The 27473-nt window shown below is 35.1% G+C and overlaps 1 protein-coding gene across 3 annotated transcripts in view; it reads right to left on the bottom strand.

Moving 5' to 3' along the window:
* Nucleotides 1-222: 222 nt before the first annotated feature.
* Nucleotides 223-27473, bottom strand: part of SNX7 (sorting nexin 7) — a 113064-nt gene continuing 85813 nt past the window's right edge. For all 3 annotated transcript variants that reach the window (XM_011959406.1, XM_011959407.1, XM_011959408.1), the window contains 2 exons: nucleotides 22559-22711; nucleotides 223-669 (listed from right to left, as the gene is read on the bottom strand). In XM_011959406.1, the coding sequence (XP_011814796.1) occupies nucleotides 592-669; nucleotides 22559-22711 (231 nt within the window). In that variant the 3' untranslated portion in view covers nucleotides 223-591. The remainder of the gene's footprint in view (nucleotides 670-22558; nucleotides 22712-27473) is intronic.

Below are 27473 nucleotides of genomic sequence, written 5' to 3'. Positions count from 1 at the left end.
TAAAAAATCAATTTTTGAACAGTTATCACCTATTTTAATAATGTCAAATAATTTTTGGATGTTACTTTGAATTCCTAATATTAAACTGAATAGTATTCAGAGGAAATGACAATGAAATAAAATTGAATGCACAGTATACTTGTTAACACATGCTGAACTCATTTTAGAATGTTTAAGAGGCTTGAGTTACTAGGAGGAAAGGAATACACTGCAGCCAGCCACTTCATACTAAACTTTTTATTAAAACAGTCCTTACAACATATTTAAAATGGCATGTTCCACAGTCAAATATTTAAGAAAAAAAATCTATATGCAATTATTGGCACACAAATTTAAGAACATAATTAAAACCAAGCCAGATCTCTCTCTGTATTTCTATATCTATATACATATAGATATATATCCATACAGATAGATATATCTTCAAATTCATGTCAGTGACCTGGAATACCTGAGGTTTCAAGTTGTTGGTTTTCCAGATAGTACAAAACATTTTTCATCCACTTTATAAGGGACATGGCAGATCCAGAAAGAATAACTTTGGTTAATAAATGCTGTCTCCCAAAGATCAAACAGAAGTCCTCAATGGGATTAAGGTTTATCTTCAGAGGTTTCTTCCAAGTGGAGGTTGGTCTGTGATGTAAGGAATGATTCCCACGTAGCAAGGCACTGAATAATGGAAACACACCATGAGGCAATCAATAACAGTTTACTTTCAGCGTTAAAAGATTAATAAATTCTAACACATCTGTTCCTATTGCAATCTGTTCTATTCTTCTCTCCTAACATCTTGTCAGAATCCTTGTCATTTTCTACATATTTTAATTCTTAATGAGGGATGCTACTGTGAAGTAAGGGGAAAACATATTAAAGGTTAAAAAGATTAGCAAGGATTAGTTTGCTGAAATAGTCTACTATTACACTATATCAAGAGAAAAAAAGAGCTCCACATTATAGAGAAAAAGATGGACCCAGTTGGAGCTGAGGAGGAGTGATGATACAAACACACTTCAGTCTGATTTGAATCCCATTACATCAAGTGTGAATTTGAGAAAGTTGATTAACCCTTATTAGAGTTTCTTCAGCTACAAATTAGGTTAATGATAGTACTTACCACTAGCACAACTGTGAGAATTAAATTTATATAATCTGTATAAATCTCTACGCAGAATGCATAACATAAAGTGAACGCTCAAAAAGTTAGCAACTGTTAGGATGGTCTGTTGGGAATGGGTGGAAAGACTTAAGTTATTAATGTGCCACAGGAAATGACACAGGATTGTAAGGGTGTGAAGGCGTTCAGAACACATAAACATAAATGTGGCCTATTTGATTTTGCCTGAGGATGACCTTCCTAATAGACCAGTCTCAAGTATCTGTATGAAGTTTATGTACAGCGTAATTTTAACAGTCTGAACACACTTAGGATTCTTCTAAATCATACCTACTCTAATGTATATTCAGCCTGAGCTATAACGAATTTGGAAAGAAATTATGTTTTTCTTTTTTTTTTTCAAATGTGGATAGACGGCCATAGACATGTATGTTTCTACATAATACACTCCAAAGTTAGACAGATTAACACTGGTCCACCTGGATCAACTACCTCCATGTCACTTCTTCTGCCTCTAATCCTTTCACAGCTTTAATGTGTCCATATTGGACAACCAGTGCTAATAACAGACTAGAGATTTTTCAAACACTGTAAAAACTCAAACGTTTAAAGCTCTCAAATTATAAGTGTGTTGCATTTCAAAAAGTATGTATTCATACAATTATGTATGTGTATGTGTATGTGTGTGCATATGCACAAACACATTTCTTTCAAACTGAAGATTCAGAATATGGGAAATACTATGTCAATTCAGATTTTCATAAAGATTACATACTGTGATTTAACTCTGAGATAGGTTCCAATAACTTAGGAAGCTAATAATAAAGCTAAAAGATTTGTATAATTACAAGAGAACAGCAAAACATTGAATGATCTAATTGTCAAATAAAAAAGACACTGGGTAAAATTTACCCAATAAATTACTGGGTTAAATAGTAGGTATTTATTTTGTAATATATTTTGAAGGCCAGACTTGGGGTAATGTAGGCCTCATTAGAATAATCAAGTTTATCAAGACTTCAAGGGATACTTTTTCTTTAAATAGCTTTAGAAGGTACTGAAAGTCAAGTACAATCCAAGAAGCACAGTAACTGTAATGAATCGATTCTGGGATTTGCTTTTATCCTCCGGTAAGTTACTAACTTGATGATATTCTAGTTCCTCAGATATATAATAATAATAGCCTCTCTCATAGGGATGGAGAAATAACAAAATAAAATAGAAAGAGGAGGGAAGGGGAGGGGAGTAGAGGAATCAGGGTCAGGTAGTTACTACAGGAGCCACCTCGTAAGAGTGGCCTCCTCTTAGATGGTACAGGAGAAGAATTTAGATATCTTTAAGTATATCTAAATGCCTATACTAATGAAATGGCATAAAAGATGAATACATCACATTTAGTATATTTTTCAGATTTTGGACTGTAAGTAATTTATGATTGTCCAAACTACACATGATTTGGGGGGCATGGAGGGTAGACATACAAAAATCTCTTCACTCAACAAATATTTTGGAGTTCTTACTATATGCCAGGCACTGTGACGGTACTAGTGCACAGCTCACAACCCAATAGAAATTAGGATTTAGCATGAAACCCAAGTAAGCAAATATAATCAACTATAGGATCTGTGATGTTACAGGACATGATGGGAGTAACAGTAATAGGATCTAAGATTGGAGTGTCCTAATGTTTCCTAGTGGAAGTAATCACTGAATGCAGACTAAAAGATGAGCAAAAGGTAGACCCCATAAATCTCAGCATGTTTGTGAAAGGTCAGTGTGAGGAAGTACAGCGTAGTGATCAAGAACATCAAGAACTCAGGCTCAGGACTTCTGTTGCTGACCGAGAGGGTGTGACAGGGACTGGAAAAGCTCTTTTGCCTAAATCAATCAACCAGGTAGATATTATATATATAAAGCAATGGTTTTCAACACCCTGGAAATCAGGCAACAAAGGATAGTGGCCCCTGAGGAGAAAAACAAACAAACAAAACCAGAGTAAGCTCCATGATTACCCCAGTGTTATGGACTGAAGCCCTAATTCTAGTACCTAAGAAAGTGACTGTATCTGGAGATAAGGCCTTTAAAGAGGTAATTAAGGTAAAATAAGGTCATATGGGTGAGCCCTAATCCAATATGACTGGTGTCCTTCTAAGAAGAGGAAATCTGGACACAGAGAGGAAACCAGAAATGTGAGCAAGGAGGAAGAATCATCTGAGGACACAGCAGGAAGGTGGGCATCTGTAAGCCAAGGAGAGGGACCTTAGAAGAAAACAGGCTGCTGACACCTTGATCTTAGACTTCTAGCCTCTAGAATTGTGAGGAAACAAATTTCTGTTGTTTAAGCCACCTAGTCTTTGGAATTTTGTTATGGCATCTGTATTGGGCTGTTCTTGCATTGTTATAAATAAATACCTGAGACTGGGTAATTTACAAAGAAAAGAGGTTTAATTGCCTCACAGTTCTGCAGGCTGTATAGGAAGCTGGTGCCAGCATCTGCTCAGATTCTGGGGAGGCCTCAGGAAGTTTACAATCATGGCGGAAGGTGAGGTGGGAGCAAGCATGCCACATGGCAAATGCAGGAGTGGTGGGGGCAGTGCTACACACTTTTAAACAACCAGATCTCATGTGAACTCAGAGCAAGGGCTCACTTATCACCAAGGGGATGGCCCAAGCCATATATAAGGGATCCAACACTATGATCCAAACACCTTCCACCAGCCCCAACTCCAACACTGCGGATGACATTTCAACATGAGATTTGGGCGGGGATGAATATCTAAACTATATTAGCATCCCTCTAATATACCAGCTTGTTGCCTTAACAGAATTTCCAGGCCATGGCGAAGGGAGATATTACCTGGCTGACTCACTGAGTTAAAAGGATAGAGCTAAGAGTTAGAGAAAATGCAGCTAGAGTTCATAGACCAGAGTAACAGAGAAGAGAGTGGTGCATGGAGACAAAGCTCTGGAGATGTGCGGAGGATGCACCACACCAAGCAGAGTACTGATTGGCGCATGCACGTGAGAAGACTACGAGACACATGGGAAAAAAAGCCATCGGGAAGGATTAAACAGTATCCAGCATTCTCATAGGGCCTACAATAGTACAAGATCCCATCAAGCAGACTGAAAAATCACTTAATTCATTATCTGAAAAATTTATCACCATCAGAACACACTATAAGAAATGTCAAAAAAAAAAAAGCTCATCTGGCAGAAAAAAAAAGAGACCTGATAGAAATATGGATCTATAAATAAATGATATAGTAACTACATGAGTACATATGATATATACTTTTCTTATTATTTAAATGTATTTAAAATATAAAGAATTAAAAAAAGGAAAATCTTACAGGGCTTGTAATACATGTATAGGTAAAATGCATTACAAAAATAGCATAAAAGCCAGGTGGAAGGGAATGAAAAAACACATTTGTAGGTTATAACCACTAAAATAATAGAGTTATACCTAATACAAAAGAGTTGTATCTAATACACCACAAAGGGATGTAAAATGAAATCATGTAAAACTGTCTATCAATCCAAAAGAAGGCAAAAGAAGAAAATGGGAACAATGTACAGATAGGACAAATAAAAAACAGCAAGATAACATATACCAATAGTATACTCAAATATACCAATAATCTACTGAAATGTCTATATGCTAAACACACCATTAAAAGATGCAGATTGCCAACTGAATTAAAAAAAAACACCTACCTATACTTTGTTTAAATTTCTTACAAATATTTTAAATATAAGGACAAATATAGTTAAAATTAAAAGGATTAAAAAATACATATATGGCCAGGCACGGTGGTTCATGCCTGTAATCCCAGCAGTTTTGGTAGTCGAGGTGGGAGGATCGCTTGAGCCCAGGAGTTTGAGATAAGCCTGGGCAACACAGTGAGATCCTGGGTTTATTTATTTTAATTAAAAATATATATATATATATATATGTGTGTGTATATATATGTGTGTGTGCATATATATACACATAGATATAAATATATATGTTTTATTGTAACACATGTCAAAAGAAAAGCTAGCATGGCTACACTAGTATCAGAAATGTAGATTTCAGAGCAAAGATCATTATCAGAGATAAAGATGATCATTTCATAATGATAAAAGGGCCAATACATCTAGAGGACATAATTTAAAATGTTTACACACATAAAAGAGTTTCATAAAAACTGACAGAAGTACAAAGAGAAAGACAAATCTACAAGTATAATTGATTTTGATACCCCTCTCAAGAACTAACAGAATGTGTGGACCGCAAATCAGCACTCAAAAAGAAGATCTGAACCACACTATCAATCAAGTTGACCTAATTGAGATCTACAGGACAAAAGCAGAATACATATTTTCTTTCACGTGCCCATAAAACATTTACCAATATAGATCACATTCTGGGCCATACAAGAAGTCTCGATAAATTTTAAAAGATTCAAGTCATATAAAGTATGTTCTTTGAACATAATGGAATTAAACTAGAAATCAGTAACAGAAAGGTATCTTTAAAATCACCGAATATTTGAAATCTAAACAGGACAATTATAAAAAGCCTCCAGTGTCAAAGGACAAATCAAAGGAGAAATTAGAGTTTTGAACTGAATATGAAAACACAACACAGCAACAATTTTGGTATGCCATTAAAGTAGAACATAGAGATTTTTTAGCACTAAATGCCTACATATGAAAGGAGGAAAGATTTCAAATCAATTACTTTAGTCTCTACCTTGAAAACCAAAAAAAGAACAATTAAATGCAGAAGAGAGAGGAAAAAAAAAAACAAAAACAAAACAGAAAAGAGCAAAGTGGGACTCAATGAAAGAAAAAAGAAAAAGAAAAATCAATGAAATTGATGTTAGATCCTTGAGAAAATTAAACTTTTAGCCATGCTGCCAAGGGTCAGGAATGAGAGGTTTAATGTTAGTTCAGACTCTACTAAAGGAAAAAAGAAAAGTATGAAGATCTTTATGCCTGTACATTTGACAATGTAGATGAAATGGACCAATTCCTTGAAAGACATAAATTACCAAAATTCCCCACAGAAGAAACCAATAACCCAAATGAATTTGAATTTGTAGTTAAATATCTTCATACACATACACAAATTTCCAGGCCCAGAATTCTTCACTAGTGAATTACAGCAAACATTTAAGGAAGAAATCATACTAATTCCATATAATCTCTTCCAGAAAATTGAAGACATGGGGATGCTCTCCAAAATACCAGAGCCAAAGATATTCCAAGAAAAGAAAACTACAGACCATTATTCCTCCTAAACATAGATATGAAAATTCTAAATAAAATTTTGGTAAATCAAATGTAGTAATTTCTACAAAGAATTATGTATCATAACCAAATGGAGTTTATTCCACGAATGCAAGATTGCATTAACATACAATTATTTATCAAATGACAATATTAAATGTAACATTATCTCAATAGAGAAAAAACATTTATCAAATTCCAATGTCCATTCCTTATTAAAAAAAAAAAATTCTCAGCAAGTTAGGAATAAAGGAGAAGTTCCACAACCCGAAAAGCAACACCTCCAAAAAGCTACAATTAACATCATATGCAGATATGTAATAAATATTAGCTATTTTATTTCAGTATTTTATTGCTTTTCAATATCAAGAAAAACCTCAGTTTCATAAACCACTCACAAATCTCCTTCACCAAATGTCAAGTTTAAAAAAGAAGGAAATACAAAAATACCAAAGTATATCTTTAAAAAATCTACCCACAATGTTTACGAAACAGAAAACTATTAACTGGGTGGAGAGGGCTGATGAGAACAGCACCACACTTTACATTTAGAGAAAAGCCCTCAGTTTCCTTTGCAAACCATCTTTCTGCTAGAGCTCTCTGGTTTGCTCTCTGCAAACCCATACACAATCTTGTATCTGGTACCCCTGCAGGGCAGCCCCAAAGCAATTACTACTTTCAGAAGATATTAGGTATTTTTAATAACTGCAAAACTATCATTTAAATAAACTTCTGAACATTCTCCAGGGAAAATTCAAAATGAAATTCTAAGCAGCCTGTTCTATTTAGAATTCCTGTCTAATAAGTGATTCAAATTGCACCAAAGATGGCATTAGTCCTCAAGTGAACAAACTCCTATCATTTTCATATTCTGCATTAACTATGCTAGTTTAATAAAGATCTAAGATATTCAGTAGTTGTCCATGCTAATTAGTGATGTGAACTAATATTTTCATTTCTCAAGTAAGTACTAAAAGGGATAGTAAAACATGATAAGACAGACAAATTAGCTATTTCATGATTTCCTTATCTTCCATACCAGAAGCAGAAAAAGTATGTGTTTTGAAATACAGAACATTATAGAACAATTGACATAGGATAGCAACAGAAATAACATTAACAACTGCCATATACTGATATGAATACTTGGTCAGGCATTACAATGATTGCTTTATATATCACCTTCTTTAAGCCTCACAATGACTACTGTGAATCCTATTTTACAGGTGAGAAAGCTGAGGCTCAAATGGTCTAAGTGTGTTTACATTGTAAATCTCATCAATTGTATGCCAGTATTTATCCATCAATAAATGGATAGTCAATCTCCTGAACCATCACCAGGGTACATTTAATAAGTCACTGGGTCATGAGAATGAGATGCCTTTCTTTCACATAGTAGAAGGATGATTTGGAAGGAGAAGTAGGTAAGAAACCCTGATTGCAGGGGCATCAGGCTGATCACACTTTAGGAAAGAGTATTTACAAAAGGTGAGTGTATGAAAATTAATTCCCTTCATGTATCTTGGAAATTCTGTATGTATTTCTAGGAACATATCTATTCTTTGAAGAAGACTGAATTAATACATGCCAGGAATATGGTAAGTGCTTAGTAAATGCAGATGACTCTATAGAGAAGGAATATACTGAATAACTGATGCTAAGATGCTGGCCATCCGAAAACTGCACTTTTCTGTTTGAACACTAACCAACTGATAACTTGGTTTCTATTGCTCTCCAAACATGTAAATATTAAGTTTTGTCCTAAAAGTCTGAACCCCACTTATGTTGCTGACCAATATGGTTTTTTTTCTAGGCCTCCAAAGCTGAGATCTGACCTTGAACTATGCAGCTCCTGATGCTACCAGATAACTTTGGGATTCTTGATAGCAGGTTTTTAATTAAATAAATGTAATTGCCTGTTTCCACCAATGTTTAATATTCACCTGTGTTACCTGATATCCTGCACATATATCAAATTAATGTACACAAATCTTTATAAACAACAAAAAGATGATGTCTAAGGCTCCTTAAATTTCTTTGCTCTTGAGTACGAAACCTAAGGAAAAACTCAAGAAATATATTGTTTATACCATATAGTTAAGTAATTTATTACAGTGAGTAGTTACTGTGCTCAGGATTATAATTGGAGGATATAAAGAATCATTGATACAACCAAAAAAATCTCAAAACCTAGCGTGAGATTTGCTTATAAGTTAATATTTTTAAAAGATGTTTCTATTTATTTGGCTTTGCATTGTCATCAAACAATTTTTTCCACTTTTAAATCATTACAGTGAGTGAAGAAATTTAGTATCTGTCAAAACCAGAGTAGTAATAAAAAATATCCAGCAACACTGCTGGCCTGACATTTAATAGTTCTGGTTAGCTCATTCTAGCTTTGGATTCTCATACTATCATGGGAGAACCAACAACAACAGGAGTTCCACTTCCATTTGAATAAGATGTCATCATTTTCCACACATACTGTTTTATTTCATGCAATAATCTTCTGATGAAATCAGGTAATTTCATTTTACAGTTAAGAAAACTGACTCTCATAGTGCAGTACTGTGCTTTTTTCCACTGCTCTATATGAAACTATGGTGAACAGCTCCTTCTCACTGCAGAAAAAAATAAGCTGATAAATATGCTATACATGCAATGAGCCAAGATGTGGACTGACTGGAAAAAAAGCTTATCACAAATCCTCGTTAACTGAGAATCCAGTACACGTTTCCCCCAGGTGGCTGCCGTTGTAGCCAAAGGCAAGTGCAATTTCTCTTTGAGGAGAGGACTCAGACAAGGAGAGCCACCACAGGAAGCTGAGCCAGAGGTGCGGAAAACAGACCCAACAGGGAAACGAAGCCTTTTTGTTTCTACGCAAAGGCTGAAAACCTCCTCAAATGCAGTACACACGGATAGAATACGTGGAAAATTAAGTTTTAATTCCAAAACTAACTTTCAGCTTTGAAAATAAATCTCTTGATACTTCAGTAAAGGTGGCGACATTTTGCATTAGAAGAGGTAAATGTCTCTTCAGTTCTCATAAGCGGGTAGTAATCCCACAAGCAGATGTGATCAAGTTTTCCGAAGAGTAAATGGTGACAATAATGGTATTTCTATAGATAAGATACAGCTTTCAGTGGAAGCTTCCACATTTGAGAATCACTCTTTTCTCAAGCTTGTGGGATATGAAGATGTTCTGTCCTACAGTGTGATTTCAGGCAAATTTCTTTATTGCTCTGGGCCTGTTTACCTATTCATAGTAAGGGTTTGAACTATGTGTGTCCATTAAGTTTCATCCCAGAACTAAAACTGAAGATTTCCAGAGGCTAACCGTGGCTGACAAGAAGTTGGCAAATGAAATCACATATAATTTGTAAATATGCCTTGCTCTGCTTTGCTTGACCCGGTGTGGAATACAGCAAACATAAAATTTTACTTCTCCTCCTCGCATTTGGTATTTATAAGATAATTGTCATTATAATTTCCGAAGATAAGATCCATAAATATATGAGAAATATTTTCAGTACTACTACAGCTGCTTGTACGACTAGTAGCCAACATTTACTGAATCCTTATTAGACACTGAGTTAACTGCTTTTCTTTCATTCATTCATCCATTTGTTCATTTGTTTAGCAGCTTTAAAACCTATTTTCTATGGTGGCAATTTTGGGCTCAAGCAAAATTAGTGGCTTAAGGCATATGCTGGTTAAGACTCCTGAAAATACCTGATGAGCATAAAATCTTATAAACTATTTTTAGTGACTCACTGGGAATGTTAACCTTTGCTTCTAAGACTTCTCTTTCACCTTTACGTATTCCTTTCCATACGTACATATACGTATATGCATGTGCATTTATATTTTAACACCCAAACAAATCTATGGCATTTTCAGCACTTCATCGATGAGCATACTGAGGCTCACTAAAATTAAAAAAAAAAGTCCTTAAGGTCACTCAGCTAAAAGTCAGAAGTCATTTGTCCAAAGCCCATGCCCTTAGCCACCATGCGATGCCTATGTAACAGCTGATATCTCCACAGTAATGACACCACACTGTTGATAGGAACAGCTAACTAGAAAATTTTTCATCCAAATTATTACATAAGTCAAAATAAAATATAATTATGTATTTCTGTGGTAATAAAGTAAAATAACTAGACATTTACCTAATAATAATGATACTTATTATTATAGAATATGTAAAAGCCACACCTTCCCATATACTTACTTTAAAACGGGAAATTCCCATATTAAGCCATATAAAGCTGTTGTGCTTTTACTTTTCACCTCTAATCAAAAAGCACCTTTTAGAGAGAGTACCATGATAATTACATCTTTCTCAATAAGCTACCAATTGGAAACATGACTGAGTTTCTTCTAAGTATTTTAACGTCGTCTCAAATGATCCTGGACACAGGTGATATCACCTACATTTGAGAAAACATTGAAGCTCAAATTGGCAATCATTTCTCTACTAGGTCAATAGCATCACGAAATTATTTATCATCTATAAAAATTGTTAGGTTATGCCTACAATGACAGCAATAGGGTGTGTAACATTTTAGTAACTGTTTTTTAATCTCCTAAACCTGAAATTGAAACATTAATGAAAACTTTCAGGAGATACATATTTTCAAATTCTGATATGTAATCAATCTGGAAATTAAAGTTGATACTGCCAGAGAAAAGCAACTTCTATTATTCTGCAATAGCTTAAATTATTCATTAAATTTCATTTTTGGAAAAGTCTAAATTCAGCTTCTGAGAATCATTTGCCAATTTATAATTTCAGAAATACCAATAACTTAAAAATAACAGGATTTGCAGATTATTTTTCTAAAAATTACTTTTACATATCTCTCAAGAATGTAAGTGATAAGTGTGCACTTGTAATTATTGCAAATATTTAAATGACTGCAACACAGATAGTTAATGCAAAAGGACTCATTAGCTACAAACGCCATCTTGTGGTCCATTTTTTTATTATTCTGTAGCATTATTCTGTAGATGTCTAACCCAAGATCTGATAAAGACAGATGGAGCCCTAGATAAAATTTAATCCATTTCTCTCATTTTTATACATGAGGAAATTGGGGCTTTGAAAGGTCTAATATATTGGAAATCTTTATAGGAGAAATTAACATAAGAGCCAAAATTTAAATTCATATCCTTATAAACTCATACTTTCGCTACACCACATCATTGTTGTTTACTTAAAACTAAGCCAATTACATGAAGTCTATCCAGTTTAATGCGAGACACTTCAGACATTAAGCTTATCTGTTTTTGTGTAAGCATACGTTGAAAGTACAACAAACTATACAGATGAGCACATTTACCTTTGGATTATTAGAAAATGAAGGTGCAACTATGATGTTTAAGCACATTATTTTATAGTGTGTTATATATGTGTTCCAGTTTTACTCTCCTAAAGACTTGTGAGGGGTGTATGTGAATGGGATGTGGGGTGGGGGAAGGGAGGAATACCTCTATTTGGCAGTTTAGCAAACTGGGTATATACAGAGGACATGATTAGGACTTTATAATTAGCTAATGCAGGCATCATGGTATCCAACTTTAATTTTTTCCATTATAAGACCCACCTTTCTTATTTGTGATAAAATGCTGTGTGTGTGTGTGTGTGTGTGTATGTGTTTAAATTATTTCTTCCTTTTCTATACAGAAACTATTATATTGGCCCATAGTATGTAGTCTGTCATTTACAAAGCACAATAAGCAGAATGTCCTTGATTGAGAAATTAGACATTTTTAGAAATTATTTCATATTATGTGCAATCTCCTTCCATGCAAATCCCTGATTAACTACATAAAAACTTATGTAGCCCAAAGGATGGGAAGCAGCACAGACTATGGCATGATATAACTGTCTATTTCACACCTAAGGTCACTTTATTTGCATAGATAATTGAGAACAAATTACATTACAGAATATAGGGGACTGATGAGAATATTTTCAATCGAAGTTTTGAAAACCGCAGAAACCTGGCTGGGTGCGGTGGCTCACACCTATAATCCCAGAACTCTGGGAGGCCAAGGCAGGCAGATCACTTGAGGTCAGGAGTTTGAGACCAGCCTGGCCAACATGGTGAAACCCCGTCTCTACTAAAAATATAAAAAATTAGCCAGGCATGATGGCAGGTGCCTGTAATCCCAGCTACTTGGGTAGTTGGGAGGCTGAGGCAGGAGAATCACTTGAACCTGGGAGGCAGAGGTTGCAGTGAGCTGAGATTGAAGCACTGCACTCCAGCCTGGGTGACAGAGCAAGACTCCATCTCAAAAAAAAAAAAAAAAGTAAAAACCTATAAAACAACAAAAATATTTAAGACTTATATGACACATAATAAAAGGTTCACAACTAGATGGAAACATGAGCTACAGCTATGGATTTTAAAAATTTAATTCAGAGCAGAAATCACACTTAAACAACAAAATAAGTACATAATAGTTAAGAATTCTAAAAATGACAACTAGTTGATTCTAAAGTTTCCTTAGAAATAAATAAAAATAAAATCCTGCTGCATTTAAACTTAATTCTACCACTGACTGTGTTTTATATGCTTTATATGATGCTTCAATATTAAATCGATTATAAACTTTTAAATGAGAAAGGACACTATCTATATTAAGTGTAAGAGATCAACAGACTTGTAAAAACCAGAAGGAGCTTCAGAGCAATGCTTCTTAAACTATCCGTGGTGAAGAACAATTGTTTTGTTTTTTCTTTTTTCAGTCTTCTAAGGACCATTAAGTGATCTTACTGGCCATGACTAGTCTGTAATTCATGCCACATGCAAATCACCACAAAGGCTGGACAACACTTGAATTTTTCCATAGAATTCAACAAGTCAAACCTCCTAATCACCCACTTGGATGTCTTGGCAATGTCGAATTGCTATCAAAGATTCCAACTGATTACTTGCAACTTCTAAATTGAATCTATAATAACTTATGGAATGAATATCAGTCCACACTTAAAGTAGCATTAGAGATCAACACTATTACCCAAGATTTCCTAAACTATGTTCTGTAGAACACTCATCCTGCAGGAAGAAACATTGATCTAGTCAAGAAAAGTATTATGTCTTCAGATTCTCAACCATATAAGCACATAAAGTACTCTGAGAACTTCTTTAGTAAATAAACCTGCTTAACTACTTAATAATTACTTTGTTCTTTTTTTTTTTTAAGTCAGAAATGTCTTCTAATACAACAGGACCTTAATATGACTCTCATAAAACTTAAGTTTTGAAAAACATTAAGTTTTTTTCAAAATTAATTGAGGTCACCAAAACAAATACCCAGAAAATTAAATAAACTGACTTCTAAAAAGCATATTATCATTCTCCATGCTAAAGACTATCTTATGCAAAATAATTTTGGTTTAAATATAAAGATTGCTGCAGACAGAAACTAGTCAGATTTTAGATTTACCTCTTGGAATGTGAAAGCAGGACCTTATCAACAACATAGAAGAAAATACTTACCTTCTTATTTGCTATGGCAGGGGAATATTCATCTATACATCAGTGAAAAGTTGCATCAAATTATGCAAACATAAGTTCAAAGGCAGTAGGCTATAACACAGCAGTGTTTTAAGCCATGTTGAATTAAAATCTACTCTGTCAAGACCTCATGGTTACCTAAGCTCATTCAAGTGGTGTTAAAATGAACACTCTAATGAGCATTAGAAATCTTGTATCTCTATCATCTGTTTTCCCTCTGTTTTCTAGAGAACATTTCAGACATTTACTCCATAAATGGTTTCTGTGAGCAAACAAATTCGGTATGTGAGAGGTATAAAGAAAGGTGAATAGGTTTCTTTCCTAAGAATTTCTTAGAAACATAAACATGCTAAGATGCATTGCCAACCTTCTCCAACAAAACGAAACAGTATAAGCTAAATGGGAGTAATCTGGCTATCAACTTGCCATCCTCAAGAAGTGGAAGTAAAGGATTGTGGGATCATGTATACCACAAAGATACAATAATTAGAGACCCAAAGAACTATGCCCAGAGACTTCCTCTGATATTTATAATAGTCAATTTTTAAAAAGTTATTTGTGAAATATCTTAAATGTAGATTTCTCTGAGCTCAGCTTACAATTCTTGCTTCTTCACTTATCCAAATTTCCTGGTAATAATGTGTCAAATTGAGAAGGCAGTTTCTTGGAGTCTAATGGTGGCTTGCCTCCAAAGATGTTCTAGAATCACAGAAGGCTATTCCATCTCTGTATCTTTTGCTCTGATCATTTCTGTGTGCCTTTAGATTCTATTTGAAATAAGAACTGATTGCTCAACAAAAAAGTGATATATTTGGTAAAAAGGACAAGGTTAATAAATAATCAATAACAATGTTGGTCTCTTGAAACACAAGGAGAACACCCTATTCAATGTATTGTCATTTAATGGCATTAAGAAGATGAAAAGTTGCTGTTTTCCTTTTGAAGATCATCCCTAAATAAATTAGATGATCCATAGAAAAGTAGCATGATGTAACCTGAATTTCTTAATGCATTCAGGCTTCCAGTGAGTACTTCCCAATGAATAAGACAGCAGATAATGTAGGTACAAAGATGTAATGAATTGGAAAAGTTAACTGGTATAAAAATGGCTAGACTGAGTAAATTTCTAAGCTTCTTATCCTCTCAAGCTGGTGTGTTTGCTTTGCCAGAAATATAGCCTACATGTAACTGGAATCTATTCAATTTTAGGGTGTATAATGTAGTTCTGAGATATTCTTCACATAGTTCCAAAGACATAGAATGCTCGTTTCTGAAGACCTATTTTAGCACCAGGGCATTTGTCTTCTGAGGTCTAGGGTTTAGGTCAGGCTTTAGTAACTATTAGGAGGCATGATTGTAAAAACAAATGCACCTTGTTATGGGTTCAAAATTCCCTGTCCTGGATAACTCTGGATTATTCCAGCTCTAGTCAACTTCTTGGTTTTCATAATAAGGAAAGAGAATTTAACTTTAAAGAAGGTGCCTCTTGACAGAGATTCAGCCTAGGAGTCTTTTTTATGGCCAACATAAAAAAAAAAAATGATTCAATACAGACTATTACACCTCTGTTCCAACTATTTAAAAGAAAACTCAAACACTACCTGCCATTTCTTAGGCTAAAAACTATGCTGAACAACTCTATGTGGGTAACTCTCCTACCATATCCACCCTTCTCTAAGACAGGCTATTGACAAAGGGTTGAGCAAGTATTGACTGTGCATGGTGTGTATCTGAAGTTACAGAGGAGGTTAACTACTTTGGAAACATTGTTCCAGTATTGCTGAAAACCTTTTCTGGGGGTAATTTTAGGATTCACCTAGGAAAGTAACATGGCCTGCATTTCTTTTGAGGAAGTGAAGGTCTGTCAGTCTTTCTTCTATGAGTAAATTTAGAATTAAGAGCTTCAACTGGGGCTTTGTAAGCACTGCTTTCAGGTTGGTAAAGGGTGGGCTTTTGCACCACTCACTGAAAAACAGAAGACACCCAGCCATCTCTTTGTGGCAATGGATAGTTTTTGTTTTATTACCTCTTCAAATGTACTAGATTTTAGTTAACTTTTATTTGTATTTGCCTAACCCTTTCATCTTATACTTTCATTCTCCTTCATGAATAAAACAGCAGTGAAATAGAAATGAGTTAGTTCTGTTTTCTTAGTTCCCATTACACAGTTTCCACTAGGAATTCATTTTTATTAATTTTTTGATAACATAGTAATTCCTAATTTTCTTGCTTCCAAAGAGGCTCCTCATACCTACTCTCATTTGACTCTGGTGCTGTTGGGAAGCTCTTCACATTTTTTCCCCCAAAACTCTCTTCTTCTCGACATATGCTTTCACTGATATTGCCTGTGTTTTTCTGTATTCTTCCTTGACTGTATCCTCCTCTATCATCTCTGTTTCCATGGTCCATGGTCCACAGGTATAACTGTGTCAGGTTCTTTACCTGCTTCATTCTTTTCACTTTTAAGAATTGTCCACTCCTCTCAAGTCATATTCTTATTTAGAGTGTATGATTTTGAAAGTATAACTAACTTTTCTCTAATTTTTTAAGCTAAATTCTAGGAAATATGACTGAGAATGGCCAAGTTTTCCTTCCTTTGCTTTCACCTCCCAGATTTTGAAAATAGTACTGTCTCCTTATGGAACTGTCATGTTAAGATAACAGTTCTTTGTTAGTCAGAATTAAGTCTAGGGAGACTATTCCCTTCACTGCTCCTTTCAACTCACAGATGAGCACAAATCAATACTTTTTCTGATTTTCAGCTTTGAATAGAATGAAATTTCTGACAGGAATCTAAATGCCATCCATCCAAATCTTGCTTAGGTAGCAGTTTTATCATCATTATCAATATAGATTAACCTCTTAAGCTCAGAATACTTGGAAATTGTCCTAATTTGGACCAGGATGGTTTCAAGTAAATATATACACAATCTATAAAATGTCCCAAAGTATGCAGTATAATATTAAGTTTAAAACAAACAACCATTTCACTAGAATTTATTTCACCATTTTCCCAACACAAGAAGAAATAAATCCCTAAATAAGTAAAACTACACTTGAAGAACCTTCTGGACACTCAGTGCTTATTCACCCTTATTTATTTATTTATTTTTCGAGATGGAGCCTCGCTCTGTCGCCCAGGCTGGAGTGCGGTGGCGCGATCTCAGCTCACTGCAAGTTCAGCCTCCTGGGTTCACGCCATTCTCCTGCCTCAGCCTCCTGAGCAGCTGGGAGTACAGGCGTCCACTACCATGCCTGGCTAATTTTTTTTTGTATTTTTAGTAGACACCGGGTTTCACCATGGTCTCGATCTGATCTCCTGACCTTGTGATCCACCCGTCTCGGCCTCCCAAAGTGTTGGGATTACAGGGGTGAGCCACTGCACCAGGCCCATACTTAGTTTTTAGAGGACTGCTGTGAGATCTACTTTTACAAAATTTCTGTGATTTTTAAATGAGCCATAAATAACTAGACTTGGATTTTAAGAAAACATTAGTAGTACTGTTCATCTGGCTAGACGGTATACCCTTGTAATGATTTTTTTTCTTTTCCTCATTTATCTTTCAGAAATTCTCCTTTGCTATAATTGTTTTTCTGCTTGCTAGATGTCCATATAAATATATTTGTGTTATCTGCTAAGAATAGAACCTTTTATTGAGTCTGTCCATTACAATCAAGCAAAAAAACTAATTTAAATACTTCGCCATTAGAAAAAAAAATAACGTTAGGGCTGTATTAATCAAATAAATGAATAAATATTTTTACATATTATTTTTCCCCAATCAACTTTAGCCTCCTAGCAGCAAAACTTAAGTGTGAATTTGGATCACCTCTCCCCAGGTTGCGCCACCTGTGTTTAGCACAGGGCTTCCACAACAGAATCTCACATAAATGAATTTACATGAGGGAACTGACATTCCTAAATAAGACTGATAGAATAAGAAATGCAGTAATCATAGACCTGCTTATTTCTTGAAATTCTTACCAAGTTTTCAAAAAGCTAATATTTATAATTATTTTTAATAGTATAGTTATGATAGAAGAAAAAAACAAACGTTCAACTATTAATTATCTAAGCTAATATACATCAGTATGATGTATCATAAGAAAATTATGACACTATGTGGAAACGTAAAATAAATGAAAAATATGGAACTCAAAATAATATATATTCATTTTAATGATTGTGACACTAAATAAATAACTAAACGTATGCGTTTTTATGCTGACACATTCCAAAGACCCATGCAGAATATCTAACAATAATTTAATCTTAAAATAGCAAATTATTTTCTGTAATTATATTTAAATGAACCACTCCCCAGGAGAAAGGATTATCTGGGTATTCTTTATCCTCATCATACATTTGTGTATGGAGCTTTTGTTGCTGTAATTGTTTGTTTTCAGTGAGCCTGTATTAATATTATAACCAGAAAAATAAGATAATAAAATAAGCATTTCCATATATCCACTAATAATTTTAAAATAAACTATTCAAAGGAATGAACTATATTATAAAATAAGCTATGCAAAGGAATAAACTATATTGCTTTATCATGTTCACTTAACTACAAGCTGTGCAACTTGGCAAAAATTAACATTAGTAGAAACTTGGGCCAGCAAGACTGCAGAGAGAGGAGAGCGCTACCTCCACGAGTTACAGAGAAGGTCATGTGAGATGCCACATGTGAGATACAGAGCAGGCCCGGATCATAGCAGGTACTTAGAAATGTTAATTTAGCAGGCACATATTAAGAATCTGCATAGACACATTTGAACATAGCTCCTTTTACTAACCCTATCCTTATCATAACTCTTGTGAATTCTCTACCCTTTCTTACTATCAACCTTGTCCTTGATATGTTAGAGACAAATAAAACAAAGACATTAAATGACCAAAAGGACATCAGAGTTGTCTGTCACCTCCTTAATAACAAAGGTGATTTCACTGGACTGGGTAGACGGTTCCCCATTTTTTGTGCTCATCCTGCCAAAAGGTAATTGTTCTCTTTTATATTAATAGTTCTTGCCAAGTCCAGAGCTATTCCAAAGCAGTTCCTAAATGGCTGCACTTTCCTGTCAGAATGTCCAAATAAGCCCTCAAAATCTAATTGTAAGAGGACATTGGACAGCCAAGTGAATTCAACGGTGTTAAAATAAAGCTTTGAGAAGAATGCGCTCTTCCAGTTCATAAGATAAGCCAGGAATCACTTGCTCTCAAGCTTCCATCATTAGCACCATCAGCATTGACAACAAAGCAGATTTTCTTTTGCACTTTCAAGAGAAATGTTAGGAAACATCCATGCCCTGTATCCAACATGTCCTGTTTTACTGTTTTAGAATCCCTTTACATTAGCAGGAAGTCATTTTCTTTCGTTATTTGAGTATATCAGTGTACTTTGAAATCATTCATCCTGCTCAAATGGATTTTTAATTTTATTGTTTTATTATTCATTTGTTTAAAAAGACTCAACACATTTATCCTTAATTATTAGTCATATAGAACAAAATGTGAATAACATCATTTTACCTAGTAAAAGCTTCATTTGAGACACCCGTTCTGGATTTAGAATCAACTCTCTCCCAATAAATTCATACATCTAAGTACAACATGACACTGACTATTACATGTTCTTAGATGTAATAGATGCCTCTAAGTATAACATGACACAATTATTGTACAATATGATAATAACTGGAGTTGGATACAGACCCATACCTCATATTTATAATCTAATTTCCCTCTGCCATTTTGATATTTAAGTTTTAATTTCTAAACAATCTGTGACCAGAACTTAATACAGGTAAATCCAAAGGCAAATGTATATATACCCTGTTTCATCCATCACACTAGGAACAGACCCTTTTGGGAATACTGATGAAAAAAGAAGTATTTCCATTAGAATGTGATGAAATTAAACAGGAAATGAATGGTCTCCAGAACATTTCACTTCCCTGTATATCTGAGATATTCTGACGTTAATAGTTAGTGGCGGATTGTTGCTGTTTAGGCCTTAATCTTTCGCTAAGAATCCTTGACCATTTAAGGGCTCCAACTTCTTGATTTTGTTTTACTGCACTGATGTGCCAAATCTGTTACAAGTTTTTCACTCAGGAAAAAATTCAACAAATAAATGGAGCTATAAGGATCTCTGGAAGTTATACAAACGAAAAACAATGATCCCTCCACATTTATACATTTAAGATGGAGGACACGATATATTTTCGTAACATTTAGAACTGTAGTACACTTGGGGAAAGAGTTAAAAACATCACACACTGATAGAAATGGCTGTGAAAAACAAAATTTGCAATATGGCACAGCGATGCTCTTTTAACTGTTTCTAAGAAAGGAACGTTTTGTATAAACTGAATTCAATCAATGAGACTGAAAAAAATACGTATTTATGTGAGAAGTATGGTCAAAACCCAAACAGTTTAGTTGGAATGCTGTGGAATTGTTACGAACACTTAAAAAAAAAATCCAAATTTAGAAAAATTGGCAGATCTTATCATTTAAAGGAAAATATATTAAGTGCATTTGTCCTGTGATTTTTATACCCTAATATACTTAGGTTTTATAATCGTTTATAGAAAACCATATGTTTTAAGACATTTTCTTATAAATTATCTCAATTAAATTTTTGATTTTATTGTTTTGTTATTCATAACAAGTGACTTTCTTAACAATTCTGTAATTTAACTGTAGACAAGTTCTACTATAAGGGAAAGGTAAGGTTAGTTCTATGGATTTAAACAGTAAAACGGTAATAAAGCTTTATGTTGATAAATGTGCTTTATTAAAAAGAAATATTTTATATCATTCAAAATCTGAGATTTATGGGAAATTCATTTTAGATACTTGAATTTACTTACAGTTGTTACCAGAATGAAAAATTAAGGAGAGACAGAAAATGATCTTTCCAGTTCTACCCAGTTAAAAAACAAAACAAAACCAAACCACGGATCTGTTCAATAATCTCTAGCCCACTAACATGAAACTCCTAGGTCAGTTTACATCTCTGCCTTTCCTGCCTCCTAACTAGTCTCATCATGTCCAGTGTTGCCTAACTCTGACCCATGTACAGTCAGAGTGATCTTTCCAAAAGGCAAGTCTGACGCTGTCAGTTCCCTGCTGAAAACTACTCAAAGGTTCCCATTTCCTTTAAAGGTAACAGACTAAATTTATAAAGCACTCTTCAGCCTAATCTTTCAATTCAAAACTACCTTCACTCTTTCTTCCTCCAAAAAAGAACCTCCGTTATCTCAACATGTTCTCTCTCCCTTCAACGCTTTTGTACATGTGTTTTCTCTGCCTCCAACTTTCTCACACCCTTATCTGGCAACTCCTTATTCATCATTCAGGTCTCTGCATAAACATCTCCTTATTTTTCCTAGATTAGGTTATATGCCCCTGCAATGTCTTTCTATACCTAACCTTTATATCATTTTATTATGTTCTCTTTGTGACTGTTCCTGTCATTGGCTGTAACTACATGAGAAAGGGATTATGTTTGCCTTGTAGACTGTGGTCTCTCCAGGGCCAGGCACAATGTCTGGTGATAGTAGGGGCTTAATTAACTCTTGTTGAATAAAAACATCAATATCAGTTAATCTTTCAAGATAAGTAATATTTCAGTTTAAAGTTCTTTTAAACTGATAAGCACTATATGTTATAAATTACAGGGGTCCTCAACTCCTGGGCCATGGACTGGTACTGGTCACTGGCCTGTTAGGAAACCAGCCACACAGCAGGAGGTGAGCGGTGGGTGATCATTACTGCCTGAGCTCTACTCCCTATCAGATCAGAGGCAGCATTAGATTCTCACAGGAGCACATGTAAGGGATCTAAGTTGCATGCTCCTTATGACAATCTAACTAATGGCTGATGATCTGAGGTAGAGCAGTTTCATCCTGAAACTAACCCCACTCCCACCTAGGTCCATGGAAAAATTGTCTTCCATGAAACCTGTCCCTGGTACAAAAAAGGTTGGGGACCACTGCTATAGGATATTATTTTGTTAACGTAATAATTTCATATATTCATTAATTCAGCCAAAGATAAAGTTAAAGATGTTATTTTAAAATATACTTTCTAAGAAAAGTATGTTTACAATTAAAAAAAAAAACAAAAACTTATCTGAGGAAAAGTTAGTTGTAAAAAAATGAAATACAATCATCTGAAAAACAAAATGAAATTAAAAAAAAAGATGTTGTTACTCTTTTGCTGACGGAATGGTGTGCTCCTTTGTTGATGGTTTTAGAATAGCTACAGAAGACGGGGATAGCAAAGATATAGGGAACAGGCCCTGAACTGATTTTCTGCTCATTCAAATCACTGTTCCTTTCCTTCCTTTGCCAACTCTTTATAAATGGAAAAGAGAGAGGAAAGAGGAGTAGTTAGGAGAATCATTAGAAAGCATTATCAAATGCTTTTGAAGAATCGAAATCCAAAACAACAAACTGAGGATAAAAAACCAAATGGTAACTGACAACTTCATCGAAACTGAGCTACCAGAGGGGCATCAGAATGTGACACTGGTTCTTTAAAACACTCTTTCAACATTGGACAGACCAAAAGTAAATGAGAATATAACTTTAAAATGAAGCAATATCAAATAACACGAATTACCTGTTCATAATAATGGATATTCTCCTCAGCCATATCTGTAAATGCTAACTTGATATCATTTTGCATATTTTGTTTCCATCTTTCCCAATCTGCTTTCAGGGCATTATTAGCGCATTCCACTTTATCTTCAAGTTTTCCAATCTCCTCTGGAAACTGAATTAGGTCACAAAGAGAGACAAATTGATCTATGTATTATTTCCATTAGGTGAATTCATCAAATATAAGTTGAACAAAATACCAAAACAGCCTAAGCATAACTCTTTTCTATTTTTAATCACCAGTATTTACCATATGTACTAACTAAAGTAAAAAGAACACGGGGTTCAGTCAGGGTTGTTGAGTACAGTTCTATGGCTGGCCACCAATTAACACTTGACCTTGGCTAAGTCTCTCAAATCCTGGGCTTCAGTTTCACTATTTATAAAACAAAAGCAACTGAGCCACAAATTAACTCCAAAGTCCTTTATATTAAGATTCTCCTTACAACTACCATTTCTGGTGATAATATTTACGTTAAAAAATACAGTTTCAGTCACTTCAGCTTCCCAGTTCTGGTCCTCATTTTTCAATTGTTTTTAGCAGAAGGCTCAATTAACTGAGAGGTTATAACATCCATACTCTAGTCCCGCCTGGAGGCCCAAGGGATTAACTTGTAAACTTTACTCAGATAGCCAGTAACAGAGGCAAGTTTATAGCGCAAGATGCCCAAATCCTAGACCATGAGCCACTGGACAGACTTAGTGTTAATATTTACCCTCTTCCCCACCTTATCAGCCTTTGAGTATGTAATCCATTGATTTATTCTTTTATATTTGGCATATTCATATATATGTATTTATATATTTATATTATAGCTATTCATATATTCAGTGTGTATTTACTACGTGTCTTGTCTGTAGCAAGCATTTGTCTAAGACCTGGAGATTCAGTAGTGAAGAAAATACACAAAAATCCCTGTTTTTACCACAGTTTATACTCTACTGGGGAGAGAGAAACTACAAGCAAGGTAAATAAAAAATACCAACTGTCCGCTGGTAATAAATGCTAAAGAGAAAAATGGAGCAGAAAGGTAGACAGGAAATGTTAGGATGCTGCAATTTCAGGTAAGGTGGCCAGGGAAAGCCTAAATAAGTATGACTTGAATAAATATCTGAAGTAGATGTGAGAGTGAACCATGGGATTCTCAGTGGAAACACATTCCCAGGAGAGGAAACACCAAGGGCAATGACCTGGAGGTGGAAGTATGCCTAGGTGATTTAAGAATGGAAAGATCAGCATGGTTGCAAGAAAGACAGAAAAAAACGAGGGCGGGGGAAAGGCCTGGGAAATGAGGTTAGAGAAACAGTGAGTGGCCAGATCATACTGAGCCATGTAGTCTACGGTTAAGGTTCTTGGATTTTATGAAGATCCAAAGCCAGGAAGATGTGAGCAGAAATGACATCATCTCTCTCATGTTTTAAAAGGGGCCTTATATGTACCACCATTTCAAGACAAAGTATTTGTAAGAGGCCATCTTTTAAAAAGAATTTCTATTTTAAGATGCTGAAATGTAAAAATGTCTTAGAACCAATAAAATGTTACTTCCGATGCTTGTCTGAATTAGCTCCTTTTTAATATGAAATTTCACTTCTGTTCTTATTTCACAGCAGCTGTGTGTGCTTTCATTTCTCAAATAATAGATATTTGGTATTATATAAAACTTGCATTACCAATGTGAGATCTATTTCAGTAGAAAGGCTGACTTTCATGTTTGTGTCTGTGTTTTTTCACTCTCTTGTTTTGTTTGTAGGGTCAAACTACATCAGTGAGAATACTTTATGGGACTCTGTAGTCTTCTGGGTAATTATTTTGCTAAATCTTAAAGAACATGTCCAATGGGATGTTATTGAATAACTAATAATGACAGGCTGCTTGGAAATAGGCACCTACGGCCATGATAAAATTGTTGAAAGGTCAAAGTCAAATAGGATCTGGGTCTAGGAGATCTGAGGTGCTAGGAGACCTCAGGGATGTTAGAAAGCCTCCTCTGGATTGTTGGATGGAATCTTGCCATTTGCGTAGCCAGATGGGGATGATTAACAGAATGTCTCCATCTAGGATCAAGGGGTACAAACACCAATTATAAACACAGTGTTAACTCTCCTCTGCTTAGGTTTTGCAGTTTAAATTGCCACGCAATGGCGTGGAATGCTGATAGGAGTGGTTCTACTGAAATTGGCTTTCAGGAAACATAATATCTAAATCACATAATCTATCTTTGTCTTCTTCCTGATGCAGCTTAAAATGGTGTCCCTGCCATAAAGGATTTACTACAAAGAATTTTTCCATGTCAATCTGTAAATCCCCCTCATTAAAGCCTTTGAAGTGGTGGTCTGGTCAGTTGGTGGCTCTGCTCTAACCAGCAGGTACTGTGTTCCTAGAGAAGAACTTAAGAACTCACTCTCAGAACTTTGCCTTCACTGTCACCTACAGAATGGATTGTAGCCTTATCAGTACAGCATTGGGATTAAGAGGACTGACACTGGGTTAGCCTGGTCTCAGTTTAAGTCACACTTCTGTCGTTTACAAGTTATGCGACATTGAGTAAGCCCATCTGTTGAAGCCCTAGTATCTTTATCTGTAAAACAAAGGTAAAAATAATAACATGCATTTCATTGGGATTCTTATAAAAACTGCAGCATGAAACAATGACCATTAATTGACTTACACAGGGCCTGAAAATTTGCCTATTAAATGTTCTCACCATCACCATCACCATCATCATCAGTTGGTGAAACTGACATTAATTCCCTCTCTTCTTCTGGTATTTTAGTCTCTGGTAATATGTCATTCTTCTACCAGTGTCTAGGTCTTAAGCCAATTTCTAGTGCTATTTCCTCAATCTATTTTCACCAGTGTAGAAAATGACACATATGCTTTACATATGTATGATGAATTCTTGTCATTTTTGGGTGACTATATCAGGTTTTTTCTTTCTTTGATGAGTTATTCATAATTTTAGTTGGAAAAAAGGAAGGTAAAAAAATTAGGTATTTCCTCACAGTGAATCATGTTCCCATAATTTCAATTCTAAGAAACACTAACATAATAAGCACAAAACACCTAATTCAAATTAGGAATGATCTGCACTACATCTTTCCCAACAATTTACAAAAGCATAATATAATTAGATATCTTTCCCCTTCGCTGACTTCAATTTTACTAAGTTCTTTGGTACAAAGACTATGCATTCTGACTGTGCCATCCATCCAAGTTCTAATAGAACATATATACTCAACAAAAGTTAACCTGAGGGGGAGAATAGCCCACTGGCAGGCTAAAGAAGTCCTTCTGGTGTTTTATTGTTCCCTCCAACACCACATGTCAGGTTTCAATAACTCTAACCACAGGAAATTCAACTCATTTACTGCAAAATAGCATGGAAAAGACTGGGCTAGATAGGATTTAAGGCTTGGTATTATTCTTCTTTTCACAAATACTGACAGCGGTTTAGCCCTCTGTTATTGGAAAAATTGAAGAAGCAAGCAACCTTTGTTGCCTGCAAAATGTTGTAATGCCAAAATAAGTAATAAAAAAAGACTGTAAGATAGTGAAAACATGCTTTATATTTAATAGTAAGGCTAATGGATAATTTCTAGCTTCAGTTATATTCAGCTAGAAATTAGCCACACAATTAAAGTTATTAATCCTAAAAGCTCAAACAAAACAATATGTTTCTACAATGGTGAGTACATGTCTATAGTAACAGTAACAGCAGTAATCATGACTATTTTTTGCATTGTGTCATGGGCCATTGTTTTAAGCTATATGCTTTCCATACATTATTTCACTTAATCTGCATAAGCACGTCACAAATGTGGTATTATCTTCCTATTACAAGCTGGGAAACCAGAAGAAAGAAAAGAGATTACATAGCCATTTGTGGCATATCAGGGATTCAAACCGATGTCTGCCAGTCAAGGCAGGTGCTCTATTCATACTGACTGAATAGCACCAGCCATTGATTGGGCAAGCTTGTCTGTAGCTTTCAAGGTTAAACTGATATAGCTGTTATCTCAAGGAGTTCATAATCTATTAGGTACAGGTACGCAAAAGTAAAGCAAAAACCAAAGGCTATAATAAAAAGTAGAATGGCATACCATAATGGTAGGAAAAACGTAAAAGTGGTATTTACAGATATAGAATGGAAGATTAATTCTGATTGTGGGGTAGGGGACATTTTGATTTTTAATTAACTACTCAGTGACTGGGACAAGGAAACACCTATCTGAGGATATGATGTGAACACAACCACATAAATACTATGCTACAGAGTGTGATAAAAGAATGGGCAAGAGGCTGGCCTGGAGTTGACAAGGAGAAGCATGGGAAATGCAGCTGCAAATGCAGATTAGAGACTGACCAGTAAAGGCTGGAAATGATATTGAGCATGAAAAGGATTTTCATGCTCAATGAAAGGATCCACTAAAGGTTTTGATCAAGGCAGAGCTGTACTTCAGCCAGATTGAGTCAGAGGTATGTGGAAATTGTTAAGAGAGAAACAAAGGAGAAGAAGAAAGGAAACCAGTTCATCTAAAATGGGACTAAGGAATCAACAATAAAAATCAATAGGGAGGATCTGGTTGGTTCTCACTCATTCACCCAGCAGCTTCTACTCAGCATCCATTTAGTCTGTGTTAGGAATGAAAATGGAGGGGGAGGGGGGGCGGAGCAAGATGGCCGAATAGGAACAGCTGCAGTCTCCAACTCCCAGCGCGAAGGACACAGAAGACTGGTGATTACTGCATTTTGAACTGAGGTACTGGGGTCATCTCACTAGTGAGTGCCGGACAATCGGTGCTGGTCAGCTGTTGCGGCCCGACCAGCAAGAGCTGAACCAGGGCGAGGCATCGCCTCACCTGGGAAGTGCAAGGGG

Source organism: Colobus angolensis, unplaced genomic scaffold (genome assembly GCF_000951035.1).
Source record: "Colobus angolensis palliatus isolate OR3802 unplaced genomic scaffold, Cang.pa_1.0 Scaffold491, whole genome shotgun sequence".
In the NCBI taxonomy this organism is placed as follows: Eukaryota; Metazoa; Chordata; class Mammalia; order Primates; family Cercopithecidae; genus Colobus; species Colobus angolensis.
The sequence above is the reverse complement of the archived record's forward strand: the minus strand, read 5'-3'. Positions and strand labels throughout refer to the sequence as shown.